This window comes from Terrapene carolina, unplaced genomic scaffold, assembly GCF_002925995.2.
Source record: "Terrapene carolina triunguis isolate 2854851 unplaced genomic scaffold, T_m_triunguis-2.0 Scaffold97, whole genome shotgun sequence".
NCBI classification, from domain to species: Eukaryota; Metazoa; Chordata; order Testudines; family Emydidae; genus Terrapene; species Terrapene triunguis.
Genome location: NW_020664448.1, coordinates 3,959,275 through 3,977,075, shown reverse-complemented (window position 1 = coordinate 3,977,075; position 17,801 = coordinate 3,959,275). Strand labels below are relative to the sequence as shown.

General features: G+C 40.0%; 1 protein-coding gene across 2 annotated transcripts in view; it reads right to left on the bottom strand.

Annotated features, from left to right (window-relative positions):
• Positions 1-17,801, bottom strand: part of ACER3 (alkaline ceramidase 3) — a 71,014-nt gene that overhangs the window by 16,854 nt on the left and 36,359 nt on the right. For both annotated transcript variants that reach the window (XM_024208609.2, XM_024208610.2), the window contains 4 exons: positions 14,092-14,144; positions 10,735-10,787; positions 6,481-6,562; positions 5,074-5,109 (listed from right to left, as the gene is read on the bottom strand). In XM_024208609.2, the coding sequence (XP_024064377.1) occupies positions 5,074-5,109; positions 6,481-6,562; positions 10,735-10,787; positions 14,092-14,144 (224 nt within the window). The remainder of the gene's footprint in view (positions 1-5,073; positions 5,110-6,480; positions 6,563-10,734; positions 10,788-14,091; positions 14,145-17,801) is intronic.

The window sequence follows — 17,801 nt, the reverse complement described above, 5'->3', positions numbered from 1 at the left end:
CCCTTCACAAAAATTTAAAAGCAGCTGTTGAAGGATTGTACACCTCTACCCCGATATAACGCTGTCCTCGGGAGCCAATGAAGGATTGTACACCTCTACCCCGATATAACGCTGTCCTCGGGAGCCAAAAAATCTTACCACGTTATAAGTGAAACAGCGTTATATCGAACTTGCTTTGATCCGCTGGAGTGCGCAGCCCCGCCCACCCGGAGCACTGCTTTACCGCGTTATATCCGAATTCATGTTATATCGGGTCGCGTTGTATCGGGGTAGAGGTGTATATTAGTCTCAAATCAACCTTTAGCACTAAAGAGGAGAGGTGATGGTGACTGGCAGTACCACAAGAATGTCTACATTTTACTATTGATAAGGCTACGATTCTGTCACGGAAGTCACGGATTCTGTGACTTTCCAGGACCTCTTTTAGGGCAGGGCTGGAGCAAGTGTCAGTCCCTGAGCCTGCCGAACAGCTGACCGGTGGCCAGCCCAAATCTTAGCGAAGCAGCAGTCCCTGGCTGCCGGAGCAGTGGCTGGGGTTGGGCAAGTCCCTGGGGCTGGAGTGGCTGCTGTTTGTCCACCCCACATCTCCACGTATTTTTAGTATAAGTCACAGACAAGTCACAGGCTTCTGTGAATTTTTGTTTATTGCCCATGACATGTTCCTGACTTTTACTAAAAATACCCATGACAGAAACTTAACCTTAACTGTCCATATGTAACAGAACTGAATCAATTCTGACCTGAGTCTTTATAGTACTTAAAGTGAAGCTCCAATCCAGACTATGTGAAAAGTGCACAGTGGACCGGTCCCATTTGTGTTCAGAGAAAGAGCCAATTAGTTGTTGCTAAAACAGTCACTACTTTTTATTCACCACTGAAGTGCCGAACTAAACAAAGGGATTTGCAAGCATAATTCCAATCCAGTTTATGCATTAACAGAAAATGTAAGTAAAGTCTTATTACCTTTATTGGGGAGATATGTGACTTAGAAACAACCACGCTAACTTGACACAGTTATCGTTTGTTAATACTGAGCCAATGGAGGAAAGCTTTATACATATGCACATACTGCCTGTGTTTAAATGTCCGGAGGGAGTTCACACCTTGATGCAACCAGAGATTGAGTCCTCCATCTTTGTGCCTCTCCGTACTGTGTATAGTTTGAGGTCCTTTTAGTATTTCCAATGCATTAATGAACACTTCTATCTTGTCTTAACTCTGATTTCCAAAAAGGACAAATTTAAGATGATCTGTTTCCCTTTGACACCCAAATCAAGAGACTTGTTCTAAAATGTTAGAAAACTCACTAAAAGAGACAGCAGGCTAAAGGACTACCAAAGGATAGTTTTGATCATTTTCCTTACTGCATTCTTCTTACTTACAATTTCCATCTCTAAACATTCCTCTATTTCTGCATGGATAGACATTTCTGCTATACAGACAGATTTCTGTCACACTGGTTAAAATAGTAGCCAACGTCAAGCTTTTATCATGTAACAGACTTACACTGGCTCTTTGTACAAGTATGAAAGGCTTTTACTCTGTCTAGCGAAACACCTGGCTTAAGGCCAGCCCACAGGCCAGGTAAAATACTGGCTAAAAATGTTACTCTTTGTAGCAGCTACTGACAGAATGAAGAAGCAAAAACTGAAGGAAAGCACCTTTCCTTAGAGCCAATGACTTGACCCCTCAAAATTAGTGGCTTAATGGCTTGGATAGGAGATAGTCATAATAATGCAGGGATAAAAATTAACTATTGCTGTGAATGGAAAGACATCCATCGTTGACACATCTTGAAAAAAAGAAGAATTTAAAATAGCGTGTTAGTAATAAGATGAATACATGTTTATTGTTCTAATTTCTCACTTTCTCAAATAGTTCTTCCTGACATACTCCAAACACCATCATCCTCAGACACAATACCCATCACTCCACAGGAAGGGTTTTACTTTTTCTTTTAAAGTCTGGTGAATATTGATACTTATAAAAGTCAGATCTAATAAGCACTGGTAGTGTCAGGCACAACGAGAGAGTTTCTGAATGCAATCCTGCTACCACAATTTAAAACTGACCCCCTATTCCTACTACAGACGGGGCCAAAGTCTAGTCAGTGAATCTGGCCCTCTACTTGAATTAAGTGTGGCTCACTGAAGCTGAAAGCCCCAGCTGCCCATCAAGTGAGTGGATCAAGATGGTACATGATGCATTGGGAGATCTAGCCTCTCAAGGCCACACCTTTGTATTAGAGATGAGGCCACCTCATTTAGTCAGTTAAGAACATTAAGTGCAGCCTTCAGTTGGCCAAAGGATGGACAGGCTGCTCTTACCATTGCAGCACTGGGATTTCAAAAGCTCCTTGATACCTACTGTCAGTGTGGAGGAGAGACCCGCTGTATTTTTACCTATTTTCTTACTATGCCATAAATAAACAATTAGAAGCCCCTCTAATTGTAAGCCATTTAGGGGCATTAGCCAGGAAGAAGACAGAAGAACAGTGAAGAAAGTAAGCAGAGGACTGAAAGATGAGGCCTGGATCATGGGTACTGAAACAATGCAGGACCCTTCTGTTGCTACATCTTTGTGGACTAGGAGATTGAGATGATACGAAAAGCACGTTACTCTCTTCGTGAACACACCTATTTGCCACTTCCTTTGTAAAACTGACCAATGTATAGGGACTGGATGAGATACGTAATACCAGGAATCAAGTCCCCTACGGAAAAAAATATTGTTTGGCTATTTAAGAGCGAGTATAGACTTGGGCCTGAAGGTTAAACTGCAATTATTACACAACCAGAGAAATACTCCTTCCCGATTTACAGTGCATTTGGGTAAATTCCATGCAAAAATGAATGCAGTACTTGAACATTTGGAATTTGTTCATTTCCCTAATAATTAACAATTTGGAAAGAGCTGTCATAGCAGAAAAACAATATTTTTAAGGAGCTACATATTTTCACTGTTACCCTTCACAATTTCATGGTGAAATGATGATTGAGGGCATGAAGGCTATATTCTGAACTTCATGGAAACCAGATATAAACATTAAAGCCAAGGGGCAAGGAATTAAAGTTTCCTAGAATTCTCCCTACTGCTACAGGAAAGCGACCCCGTAATTTGCATCCTATTTAGCAGCTCAGACGTTACAAGTATACCAAGCTGGCTGCAGTCAAGCTGTAATACTTTCACAGCCACGTGTAATACTGCTCAGTGGGCATTTGACTTAAAACCATCGGCATCAGTCAAACTTCATTTCTCCCGTTGTTACATCCAAAATTATTTAAAATGAATAGATTCAAAACCAGAGTGGTGAGTGGCTCAAAAGAAGAATTTCCTTTAAATCTCTATTTTCACCCTGATCACCACAATAATGCATATGTTCCTTTTGTTACACAAGCATGGAGGTAGCATCATGATTATCAGGCCTTTTATTAATATACCAGCAGAAACACATATACCATTTCTTATTGTGCCGGCTGTGTTGGTAATGGTGGAATATTCTATGCCATGACATCTAAAGAAATTAAGGTTTCAAGGCTCAGTCGTCCAAGGAACTGAGCACCCACAAAACACATTAACTGTCCAGATGTTATCCTGTCAGTCAGTCATCCATGTGGGGAAATATCCACTCCCATTCTGTGTAGATACATAATCATGACTGCTAACCTTTTGCAGTTGTAAATACTAGCACAAAAAAAGGCAACACTCCATATTGGTAGCGCCAACCCTCTCCCTATCAATACACAGACCAATCTCTAGGCATGCAAGTGACCACAGGGGCCTGAAAATGCAGCCTGTCACATTTCTCTAGAAGATGCAGGCTTGTTCCTAGACACCATCCTGAGGTGTTTTTTTTAAACCAGAAAAACATTGAGTCTTCAATCAAATATAGGTGGGTATAGATAAAGGGAAGATGACACATCCACTGAGGGAGACAAAGGGAGAGAACTGCTGCTCAGTACTCCATCTCTCATAACAGACCTAGTAGCCCTGCTGATGAAGGCCCTTAACTCATCTGCCCTCTGCAGCTTTCCTGGTATTTTCATGCCAGAATGACCTGTGCTTCTGAAGCCCCAGAGTCAAATCACTGTGAACTCAGATTTCAGAGTGGTAGCTGTGTTCCCTGCAAAAACAAGGAGGATTTCCCCCCTACTGTTACTCACACCTTCTTGTCAACTGTTTGAAATGGGCCACTCTCATCACCACTACAAAAGTTATTTTTCCTCCCTTGGTATCCTATTGTTAGTTGAATTGTCTCGTTAGACTGACCTCACACTTGGTAAGGCAACTCCCATCTTTTCATGCATTGATACCTGCTCCTGTATGCTCCACACCATGCATCTGATGAAGTGGGTTCTAGCCCACGAAAGCTTATGCCCAAATAAATGTGTTAGTCTCTAAGGTGCCACAAGGACTCCTTGTTTTTGTGAACTCAGAGGCATAAATACCAGGAAAGCCACAGAGTACCAAAGAGTTAGGGTACTGAGTACATTTCCACACATCTGCTGCCTCTGAAGAGAAAAGACTCAATGTGTCTCTCTCACACACAGCAGCCTTTATATAGCAGCCAGTTTTCATCCCTATCTTCTGACAGGAAATAGGAGGAGCCAGCAGAAAAACAAACTGGCTACATTGCTATTAAGGAGCAACTAGGGCTGGAGAGTTGGGTCACATGGCCTCCCAGCAAACCAAAAAAGAGAGAAGAGCAGTCAGGTGTCCCTCGCTCTCATGCACCCCACCTCACAGTAGCCCTGGTTATTTATATAAGGTAGCCATTGAATATCCAGGTAAAATATTCACTCAAATACTGAATTCACCCCATCACTCCTTGACAATGAAATACAATCATTAAGTTTTGAGATAGTTCTCCAATATTTTTTCCAGGTCACCAAATGACAGGACTGCAGTATGCCATTAAAAAATGTGAAAGGCACAATTATTCTTTTTGCAAACTGTGATGTACAACACAAGAGTCTCAAATATGACACCAACATGGCTACAGCAACACTGCATACATTATTTAACAAGACTGTCTTTATGCTAAAGAATTAATTGCAAAGGAGTAAGATTTACCTGATGAAATACAGGCTCTTTCAAATTTAGGTAAATCTGCAAAGAGTCAAAGAAAAAGTATTACACATACTTTGTTTTGCATACGGATCTCTTTGTTTTACATATTGAAAATCATAAAGACTTAAGCCATGTTAGCATAAAAATACAACTATCCACCTACACAGTACTAAACTTGATTAGGCATCGGAGTTCTTTCCCCTGACAATAGCAAGCACCAATATTCTTTGAGTCCCTCCAGATTTATGTCACTATTTTAAAAAAGTAGGGTAGTAATAGCTACCCTAAACAAATAGTTTTAGATGTGAATGTCTCTCAATTTATTCAAACTGCAACACACATACAGTAAGTTAAAAATGCATTAAAATTTTGTATATAATCCTTGATAGGTACTGAAACAGACTGAACTATAGTCTTCATAAGCAATTAATTTTTTCCTGAAATTATCAATCCGTGTCTGTTAAATGATGTCTCTAAATTCCCACGGATGCTAACAAAAAGTCACCGTAGACTCCTACTGCTAAGGTAGTAAGTTCAAATCCTGTTTTGGAAAAAAGTGGGCATTATATTTATGAAAAGAATTATTTTTTCATTTCAGTCTCAATCTGATCTGCTCCACAACATGCCATATCAAAAAGGCTCAGAAGAACAGTCAAGGCATATAAAGATGCAAAATCTGCAATACATTAGGATAAGGGTCAGCAATGAAACTGGTAGGATTACTTGGCTTTATTTCCCATCACCAAATATAGAGATTCCATCCATGTTGGTTTTAGGTTCCTAGGAAGCGTCCCCCAAACATACAGGGAGCACATTGAACCAAGGAACAGAATCAAAATTAACCTTAACTGTGTCACATTTATTTTGATAATTTAAACAGCTAACTTTTAGTTGTGGCTGGTTTTGACTTCTATTTAGCACATATATTGCTTTCTAACTGTAGATCTCAATGCACTTTACAAAGATGACTGAGCATTATTATCCCCATTTTACAGATGAGAAAGCGAAGGCTCAAAAAGGTAAAGAAACTGCCCAAGGTCTCAGAACAAGACAGTGGAAAAGTCAGAACAGCAGACCATTTTTCTGACTCCCAGGACCTAGCACCTGGATTACCTCCCTATACTCTTTATACGAATGAACTTTTCTTTTACCACATAAAGTGTTTTGGACCAGTTTTTATTTACAGAAGGCATTAAAGTTTCCCATAGAAAAATTACATTTTGCACAATGCAATAACTAAATTAGTCTCCCCAGCTTTGAACAGAATTATTCCCCCCCCCCCCCCCCGCCCAGTTTCAACAGCAAGCAATAAAGTACAAGAGATGGAATTTTGCCAGTTTAATATTCCTTAAGTGTTAGGAAAATTACTAATGCACATATGAAAGTTCTGCATAAGAAAAAGTTACTTACTATGCTGACTATGACACTGAAAGTTATTAATACAAAAAGCAGAGGATAATTGACACTGTTCTTGTGCTTGAAACATTCGTACCTGAAATAAAACATACAGGAAAGTTACGTCTTACTTTATCATATATAAATGATAAATCCTACAAGAGGTAATGATGTTAAAAAGAATCATTTGTTGGAGATTAAAGAGAACCTGTGAGAAAAGTGACATGAAACGCATGGGCCCTGTGAGAAAATTTAGACTTTCCCACAAGGCCCTGTCACTTTTACAGATGGAATATATTTCACTTGTAATAAATATTGGCCTGATATTTACTCTTAATTATATGTTACTGTATGAACAACTTGTTTGGGAAAAATACAAGCTAATACATGCAGGGAAAGATAACCCAATGGAAGAAAAAAAAAAAAAAAAAAAAAAAAAAATGCCTAAAAAAGCTTACTTTTTTATGGACAGCAAATTAGACATAAGTTTGATGTGGTTACCAGAAAAAGATACTGAAAAACTTTCACATAGTAACATGTAGCCCAAAATTGTATAGCATCAGAAAACAGTAAATTATACGGCTGTGGTGCAATCACACTTAGATTATTGGGTACAGTTCTGAGAACCACATCATCAGAAAAGAGTTTGATAAACTGGAAAGAACTCAGAGAACAGCAAACGTGACTGGGGCTGGAGGAATGGATGTGTAAAAAAAAATTAAGACCTAAATATGTATAGCTTAGCTAAACGATGAAGAAGGATTAATATGTCTACAAATCACCACAGAGGGAGAAGAATTACTTAGCCTTATAGTAATGGATGAAATGGAGGAAAAATATATATACTTCTTATCTGCAAAAAATTTTCAAGACAGGAAGATTTACAGCTCTGGAGCATCCTGCCAAGGGAAGTGGTGGAAATTCCACTACTTGGGATTTTAAATTAGATTGAAACAAGGGCTAGGGAATGTTCTGTATTGAACAATCCTACTTTGGCAAGCAAATGAACTAGATGATCTCTCTTCTTGAGCTTCCATAATTTTACAAAATATAAGCACATTATGTAAAGCACTTATATTTAAGAATTTACATGCAGTATACAAATCACTGTACACAATTTCAAGCAGATTCTGTGCATAAGCTTCTCTTAGGTCTTTTATACTTTTAAAAATATGGAATAACCAATATGAACCAAGAACCGGTGTTTGAACTTTGTTTTTTCTTCTCTGAATCACATTCAATTCAGGCAAAATAAATGCAAAAGAAATCTCGGGGACAGGATAAAAAAGATGGAGAAAAGTTGTTCTCTCTTGCCACAGAGGTCTGGACAAGAGACAATGAGTTCAAACTACAGCATAGCAGATTTAGATTAAATCTCAGGAAAAACTTCCTAACTGTAAGAACAGTAGGACAATGGAATAGACTGCATAGAGAGGTTGTGGAAGCTCCTTTACTGGAGGTTGTCAAAAGGAGGCTGTATAGCCATCTGTCTTGGATGGTTTAGATCCAGTGGTTCTCACCCTATTTATCATTGTGGGCCGCATATGCAGCTCTCTGTGTGTTATGTAGGCCTCATCCACACAATATATATACTAGCTGCATGGCCCTGAGAATGTCACATGGACCGCAGCTGTGTGCTGATTGGGCTGCAAGTGGCCCATGGGCTGCAGGTTGAGAACCACTGGTTTAGACATAGCAAATCCTGCATCTTGGCAGGGGGTTAGACTCAATAGATGACCCTTGCGGTCCCTTCTAGCCCTACGGTTCTATGATTCTCAGATGGGTTCAGATTAAAGTGAAACAATTTTAAGAATGAAAACATTATGGACCAAAATTTTACATCATAGCTGGTGTAAATTGCAGTGCATGCAGCTATGATAATTTACCCCATACAATTGTCAGACACATAGAAGAACATAACTTGTTGGGCAAAAGTCAACATGGTTTCTGTAAAGGGAAATCATGGCTACTAATCTATTAGAGCTCTTTGAAGGGGTCAACAAACATTGGACAAGGGGGATCCAGTGGACATAGTGTACTTAGATTTCCAGAAAGCCTTTAGCAAGGTCCCTCACCAAAGGCTCTTAAGTAAATTAAGTTGTCATGGGGTAAGAGGGAAGATCCTTTCATGGATTGAGAACTGGTTAAAAGACAGGGAACAAAGGGTAGAAATAAATGGTAACTTTTCAGAATGGAGAGGGGTAACTAGTGGTGTTCCCCAAGGGTCAGTCCTAGGACAAATCCTATTCAACTTATTCATAAATGATCTGGAGAAAGGGATAAACAGTGAGGTGGCAAAGTTTGCAGATGATACTAAACTGCTCAAGATAGTTAAGACCAAAGCAGACTGTGAAGAACTTCAAAAAGATCTCACAAAACTAAGTGATTGGGCAACAAAATGGCAAATGAAATTTAATGTGGATAAATGTAAAGTAATGCACATTGGAAAAAATAACCCCAACTATACATACAATATGATGGGGGCTAATTTAGCTATAACTAACCAGGAAAGAGATCTTGGAGTCATCGTGGATAGTTCTCTGAAGACGTCCACACAGTGTGCAGTGGCAGTCAAAAAACCAAACAGGATGTTGGGAATCATTAAAAAAGGGATAGAATATCTTATTGCCCTTATATAAATCCATGGTACGCTCACATCTTGAATACTGCGTACAGATGTGGTCTCCTCATCGCAAAAAAGATATACTGGCATTAGAAAAAGTTCAGAGAAGGGCAACTAAAATGATTAGGGGTTTGGAACGGGTCCCATATGAGGAGAGATTAAAGAGGCTAGGACTTTTCAGCTTGGAAAAGAGGAGACTACGGGGGATATGACAGAGGTATATAAAATCATGAGTGGTGTGGGGAAAGTGAATAAGGAAAAGTTATTTACTTGTTCCCATAATACAAGAACTAGGGGCCACCAAATGAAATTAATGGGCAGCAGGTTTAAAACAAATAAAAGGAAGTTCTTCTTCACACCGCACACAGTCAACCTGTGGAACTCCTTGCCTGAGGAGGTTGTGAAGGCTAGGACTATAACAGGGTTTAAAAGAGAACTAGATAAATTCATGGAGGTTAAGTCCATTAATGGCTATTAGCCAGGATGGGTAAGGAATGGTGTCCCTTGCCTCTGTTTGTCAGAGGGTGGAGATGGATGACAGGAGAGAGATCACTTGATCATTACCTGTTAAGTTCACTCCCTCTGGGGCACCTGGCATTGGCCACTGTCGGTAGACAGGATACTGGCTCGATGGACCTTTGGTCTGACCCAGTATGGCCGTTCTTATGTTCATCTGAGGATTTGGCCCGACAGTATTCCACTTAATCCACAAGCCACAGGCAGACGTCAATAAAGCTACACCAATTTACACCAGCTGAAGATCTGTCCCTATGTTTTTTAGGTAGTCAAACAAAATTCATTGCTTGCAACCAGTTCATAACAGGAATAAGTGGATCTGTTTCATTAGCTGGATTTTCAAGGCACAGCCCGCCATATTGCTTCAGGGACTAGATGTGGCAGGTGGGAAAGACAGTATTGCATAACTAGACTCATTTGTTGGAGTTGCAAAATGCTACACAGCTCCCTGAACCAAGGAGGAGAACTGCTTTGTATGTTGTGCCAAAACATTATATTGGTTTTTCTAGGACACTCTTCTACAAAGTATTTAGTTTCCTTAAGAAAATTTTTTTTTTAAAGGGTGTGGAAAGCCGGTTTGACCAGAATTTAGAAATTTACATTTGGAGCACAGGTTATATCACATTGTCCCTAATGAATGATAACCCTGCTGTTTTTGCAAGTTTCATTACTCTTGTTGTCTACATGCCAAATAATGCTTAATTCTTAACTGCATATAGTGCTTTACATTTGCAAAGTGTTTTTACAAACATTAATTCAACATCCTTGTTAAGTAGGGAGGCAATTTGGTTTATTAACATTTCTACAAGGCTTATCACAGTATTGTCTTATTTTATCCAAAATTTTATGCCTCATTTACAGCTAGGGAAATAGACAAAGAGGTTAAGCAACCTGCACCTGGTTACACAGCAGGTCTAAGTTAGCAACGCTAGGACTAGAAGTCAGAGTTCCTGGCTCCTAATCTGCCCATTAGATCATGATTCTTTACTGTTAGTAAAATTGCTGACTGCATTGAGTCTAGCATAGATGTTTTAGCATCAGTTTCAATGAGAGCAGATTGGGTTCCATGTATTGGTCATTACATAAAAGTACCTTTCCAATATTAAAAACATTTGACAAAATGTACTTACAGGCAGTAGACAAACACACAACAACTGTATATCATTGGCAGCTCATCCAACAGCTACAAAAAGCAGAGAAACACCAAAACATGAAAATCGCTTTTACCTCATGCACACTGGTGTATGGGGAGTCACTTGTTAAGTAGGGGGTTTTAACAGTTTTATGATACCCAGCTTCTTGACTATATTTTCTATACAACGGTGTCAAATGCCTCTCAACCTTAGAAAGCAGGTGAGTTACTATGGTTGCTTAACTGAATCTTTCAAATATTACATATTACGAGAAAGCATGTGTTCACAGCTCTCTGCCATTTTCACCACTCTCATATCCCTTTTAAACATTTACGGAATTTCCAGGAAATTAAAAATCCTAAAGTACAGGACCTACCTAACCCACACATTTCATAACCTGCTCAAAACATTTCGTGGCATCTCTCCACCTCTCAATAAAAATTAATCAGTAGGTCACAGTGAAGCCTCTTTAAGACCACATTATTTTTGCACAGAATATTACAGAACATTAGTACATTATGAAATATTCTCTGATGCAGTAGCCTTGCTTTTCATTTACCTTCTTTCTAATTTGAAAATTAAGTAAACTGTAGTAAGTTGCAATAATTGGGTCTTCCAATTATGACTGCAAATTAATGCAGTTTTATCTTAAATAATTTTTAAACCATTAGTAATAGGATCACAACATTTTGTCTAAAGAAAACAAAGTTACTTTTCTGGAGTAAAAAAAAAAAGTCTCTGGGAAGTAATACACCCACCTTAACTAAGGAGGCAAAAAAGACCTATGAAAAATAGACACTTCTGCTGAGGATGCTCATTTTGCATTTGAACTTTTGCATTACATACACAGAATCAGAACGTCACCTTTTCCATCAAAACTCTGCACTCCAACGAGTGCTTACATACACGTACATGTGAATTTGAGAGTGTGGAGTTGATTTCTCACTGAAGATAGCAGTAATAATATAATATATGGAGATATACCTATCTCAGAGCTGGAAGGGACCCCGAAAGTCCAGCTCCCTGCCTTCACTAGCAGGACCAATTTTGCCCCAGATCCCTAAGTGGCCCCCTCAAGGATTGAACTCACAATCCTGGGTTTAGCAGGCCATCCCTCCCCCTCCCCAGTAAAGTCATGAGACTGACAATCTTGAAAAAGGGGTCATTAAACATTTTGAACTTAGAAAGTATGTGGTCTAAATAGTGTCAATTAAAGAACAATTTTTATGTTTCTTTACTTTGACCCACATTTTTTTCAGAGGGAAATGAATTTTCCCAGGAAAAGGTAAAATAGGGTGCAAATAGGGCCCGCATGTTTTGCTGCTGGAGGCAGCAGTACCCCCCTTTCTGAAGGTTATTGAGTGGGATTGCCAGGCTGGATCTGTGCTGGTACCGTGGCTCCTGGCTCCCGGCCTGCTGGCCCTCAATTTGGGAAGAAGGCCTCTGAACGCACTGGCCAAAATAAGCATTCCATTTTTAACTTTCACGTTGAAAGGCAATTCAGTCATTTTAAGAGAGTGGCCGAGTCTCTCAAGAATGAGAACAAATTAGCTTATCTTGTTTTTGGCAAAAGAAACTTAGAGAATTCAGAGGAGATGACCAACAATACCAGGATAAATGAAGCTATTCATTTAGAAGATTCAGCACTAGAGATGAACAGCCCAGAGTTTGCTTAAACCATTTCTTAGCATTTTTGAAATTTCAATTTCCAAAGGTCTGGTCAGGCATAACCATGTGATTAATCCACGTAGCTCCTTCTTTAAAAAAAAAAGTTAAGAAAGAAAAAGAAAGAAAACAAATACTATGGCCAACATTTCCAAAACTGGACACCTAACATTAGCCTCCAAATTTCACATTTTGGTAGTTTTCAAGGACAAAATAGTAGAGTAAATCTGCTAGAGGTACAAACGGATTTCATCTAGGTGAGAACCAACTCCCCCAAAAAGACAGCATGGCCCAGGCACAAGAAGGAGGGTGTGAATCAGTCCTTTCAGAAGTCTTAACTACTAGATGCCCGAGCATTGAGGAACTTCGGGTAGTGACATGGTGAGCTGATATAGCTGCCCACCAAACAGTTTTGGCAGCTGCTCCTCAGGCAGCCCCTGGAACAATTTTTCTGAAGCCCTTGCCTTTTCCCCTTTGCTGTACAATTCTGCCTGATGGTCTGTTTGCAATACTGAGTTAATGAAAGCTCCTGTGAAAGTTACCACTTGAGCCGCTATGAATGACGACTTTTCATTGTTGAGCCACAGACCCAGTGAATAACAGCATTGTCTAAAGGATGGAATGTACTTTTTCTGACTATGGGGACCCATCAGCTAGGAACAGGGGTAACTGTGAATCCCTCACATTTAGATCAGCTGCTTCTATAGCTAGACATTGAGTGCTGTGGTGTAATTTGTACTAGAAGTGGCCTTGCAGATGCAAAGCTTAGGTATTTTATACATTCTGACCTCAATGACAGACAATAATATGCATCACTGAGGCTGACAGCCTCCAACAAATCCCATGGACATAAGAGAGAAGATTATGGAGGCCATCGCCATCCTGATCTTGACTCAAGAGGATGAATTTGTCTCATGTTCTCAGATCTAGGACAAAACCCTTCAAGTCTTCTTGGGAATGAAGCTATATTGGGACTAGAATTTCCTTTCCCAACAATGCATTGCTGAAGAACCTTATTCCCAAATGGAGAAGCAGCCAACAATTACTGCTTTCCACAGAGTTTTGACTTCAGTGCCAAGGGCAGTTGCACATCTAGAAGTGCAGTTTTATACTGCTACAAAATTAAGCAATACATGGGGATACCAATGGACGACAAAATAATCCTAGGCAATAATGTTCAGTAGCAAGTCAAAGCTGTAATGTCGTTTAACATTACAGCATCACAAATGAAAACTCTGTAACAATCTCATAACAGGTAACATCCCTTTTACTAAATAGCCAATTGATTACAGTACTAATTTAGAAACCAGTATCCATTCCTGCATGTACATCAGTACCAATGGCTAACAAAGTAGGGCTCACACTAGATCTATGCTGAAAGGAGTCATGTCCAGTGACCTATAAGGAATAGGTAAATTTATTTTACAGATAAAATCGAACAAAATTATATTAGCTAAGAACAAATCCCTAAAATGACACATTCTGTCCACCTTTAGAGTGAGAGTGCTTTGCCAGCTCTGCCAGACTTAAAAGGTACATGCACAGCTACCTGTGTTGATTCCTATGAGGGAAAAGCAAATCACCAGAGGCATTTGGTTACAGAATTTAAAAAAACCCAACAAATGCACACTTGGGGACAATAGTGAGTTACCTGCACAAGGTTATTCGCATCAGCTGTTTAGTACTAACCTGCATTTCATACTTCAGGGTCATGTGGAAGCACCAGGATCCCAATCCAACAGCTGAAATCAAAGCAAAACACAATTAGCATAAACGTTTGTTAAAAACACATCACAGTATATTATCTTAACAAATTAACTTCACTGACAACAGATCTTTAAATATTGCAGACAGGGACATTTTCAGTCATCTATCCAGTTTTTGTAATGCCTTTTAATTGACACCTTGGTCTTTAAAGATCCCTCTGAACTTTTTGTAAGAGACTATTTCCCCCAGCATTCTTTCCCATAAAATGGTGGGAGAGCACTGAGCATTAGGATCACAAGAGTATTGTATTCCCAAATATTAAATGTATTAGAACCGTTAAAAAAGATGGAGAAATAGTTACACCGCATAAGTGCCGACTCTGTGGGTGTTCCAGGGCTGGAGCACCCACGGGGAAAAATTAGCAGGTGCTCCGCACCCACCGGCAGCCAAGCTCCCCCCTCCTTACCTCCTCCTCCCCCGAGAGCACCGCATCCCCTCTCCTCCCCCTCCCTCCCAGCACTTCCCGCCCCCTGCCGCCTAACAGCTGTTTGGCAGCGCTTAGGACTTTCCGGGAGGGAGGGGGAGGAGTGGGGATGCGGTGCTCTCGGGGGAGGGGGGAGAAGAGGCAGGGCAGGGACTTTGGGGAAGGGGGGGGATGGGGGGGGGGGGGGGGGGGGGGGTCGAGCACCCACCGGACAAAGGGGAAGTCGGCACCTGTGTTACACAGTATTGTCTTCTGTGGCTAAATAAAAACCACAAACCTGTGATATTTTTGTTGATGTTTAGCTAAAGGTTTTAAAAGCCAAAATTTACAGCATCTTTTTATCAGGCCAGGGGAAACAGGTTTTGAGTTCAGATTTCAAAATTAGAGTCAGGTGCAGCTGTGGATTGCAGCTAATGGAACTATTCAGAAAAGACTAGCAGGTCTTTTCCATTTCTGACTTCTATGAAGCTCTTGATATATGCACCTTGCTTTTTTCCATTTGATAAATTTGCCCTCTGATCTCTGTATTTACTTCTGACGTTAGTTTAAAGACATCGCCTTACCTGGATATCATCTACCTTGTTTTTCTTAGGCCTGATGGAGACAGAGTCTTAAGCCGTGTCTACACTCAGACTTCAGCCAGCATAGCTATGTCGGTCAGGTGTGTGGCCCTTGACCAATATAGCAGTGTGGGCAGAAGCCCCTGGTGTACAGTTAGGCTGGTCTACACTACTGCTTAAGTTGATGCAACTTATGTCGCGCAGGAGTGTGACAAAGACCACCCCCCCGGAGCGAAGTAAGTTACACCTCTCACGGAGGTGGAGTAATTATGCTGATGGGTGAGCGCTCTCCCATTGTCATAGTGCGTCGTCACCAGATCTGCTACAGTAGCGGAGCTGCATCAGTGCAGCTGCGCTGATGTAGTGCTCTAGTGTAGGCTTGCCCTCAGTTATACTGGTAAAGCCATGCTTTTATGGATAGAGTTTGTTTTGCGCAGGGAGAGGGGAATCGGATATCAGTAAAAGTGTAGCTTTGCTGGTATAAGTTGCGTCCACAGTAGGAGCACTTTCCCGGTATAGTATACCGGAATTCCCACACAGGTAAAGTGCTGCTAGTGTAGACACTGCCAATTGAACAACAAAACTTTTGTTGTTCACAGGTGCTTAAAAAAGCCCCCCTCTGAAAGACAAAAGTTTTGCAGGAGCAAGTGGCAATGTAAACGGCTCGCTGTTGGCAGTGCTCTCCTGTCAACAGGCGAACCCTGCTCGTAGGGGGTGGAAGTATTTTGTCAGCAAAAGTGCCGACAAACAATGTTTACACTGCCCAACTTTTAGCAACACAGCTGTGTTGCTAAAAGCTGTGTAGTGTAGACAAAGCCTTAGAAATTGTTCCATTTAGATAAGACTTGGTGGGGTAGGGGGTTAAGTTTGGCAGGGGGTTGGTGGTCTCCCCTAGTACTTTCAAATGTGACAAGACATGTTCCTTGCCATTAAAATCTCCCTTTTTGGGGGTATGGGGAAGAGTAGATTGTGTATATACCCAGACATTAACCTTTCTACCTAAAACTCTCCCTTAGTTTCAAATTAAGGTATTTTTCATTTTGTCTTAAACTGCTCTGTAGTGTTGCACTCCACTCCAAAGATATAATAGTCACATTTCAGTAATGGGTAAACAGATCACTTTCTATAACATATACTGACATTTGTAAAGTTTATCAGATGTGCAAGTGCCCTTATCTAGAGGTGTTTTGTTTTTTTATGCTCTGTCAGACTGGTATTACTAGGTCCCTGTCTCCTTACTGAAGAGGAATTACTAAGCGTGTAACTGCTTATTTATAGTCACATTTGCAGTCCAACCATATTGTTTAAAAGGTATTGTCATAGATATCTGAACTTCATTAGTGCTCTGGGGAAACTGGACACCATTGTCTATGGTAAGCATATGCACTTCCATTGTTCCCAACTGAAATTTAATTAAAATGGATTACTCATTTAAACCTAACACTGTGCACCTGCATCTACACATTCTTTTTAGAGAATCTTTTCATATCATGACCAACATCTATTCCAACTCCATTAAGATTTAATTGGGAAATTAACCATGTATCTGGCTACACCTACAGTACATTCTGACTGTCATTCAATTTGGAAATCAATAAGCTCATCATAGCAGTAAAACCAGTTAGTGTCACTGTAGTCAAGATTACATCAGTATTTTCTCTATAAAATCCTTTTCAGTTTATAAGAGCCATACATTTCACCTTGGGCAGACACATGGCATGCAAGGTTTCAACTTGTTTTTGTAATTAACAAAGTATGTTGTTAGTTGTAGGTTATTAAAGTTATAAATCCAGAAAACCAATTATAATCCCACTCCACACATACAAAATTAGAAGCTGTTATTTCAGATTTTTTTTTGGAGCCCTTATACATTCAAAACTGTTGTAAGGACTATGTTGTAGAACCTTGGGGTTTCTTTTATTATGAAAGATTATACTGGGTTGAATGATATTCCTTAAAATGCTTAAAATGAGAAATGCTCTTGAGTCTGTTAAATTCTAAAAAAAAAACTATGAATGCTTTAGGTGCAAGCACTGTACATGCACTATTTTAATAAAATCTATAACTGAGGTACCAATACCCTGTCTTGGTGCAATCATGTCAGATTTCCTAAATAAAGCAGGATCAGATCTGTTCAGTATTTGGATGCAAGAACTCAGTGAGAAATCCAGGGTGCTGCATGATGTGGGGCTGGTTATGCAGTAGGTGGCACTCTCCCCTCTGAATCAGTGCCCTAGAACAGAGCTATGAGAACTGTGCTTAGGGTACTATCTTTTGGATGAGACAGAAAACCCAGGCCTTGAATACTTTTGGTCATAAGAGCTCATGTCAACTTTATGCAAAAGTAATGATGTCACTCTAGAGTCCTGATAAAAGCCATCTAAAGTATATTTTGTCCATCTAAGAGAACCCCTTAAGTTCAATTCTGTTTGCATGGTGGTGGCTTCTTTGCTCCATCCCAGTAGCAGTTAGTAATCCATATACTCTAAGTATGCATACTGAGAGTCTTGAGGATTGATGCTTCTATATAGTACATCAGTTAGTTTTACTGTTTGACTTTGGTATATGTTCACAGCAGTCAAATAGATCATCATCAATCAAAAGGACATCCAGTCAACAGTCAGTTGAGAAGCCACTGTACTCAAGCA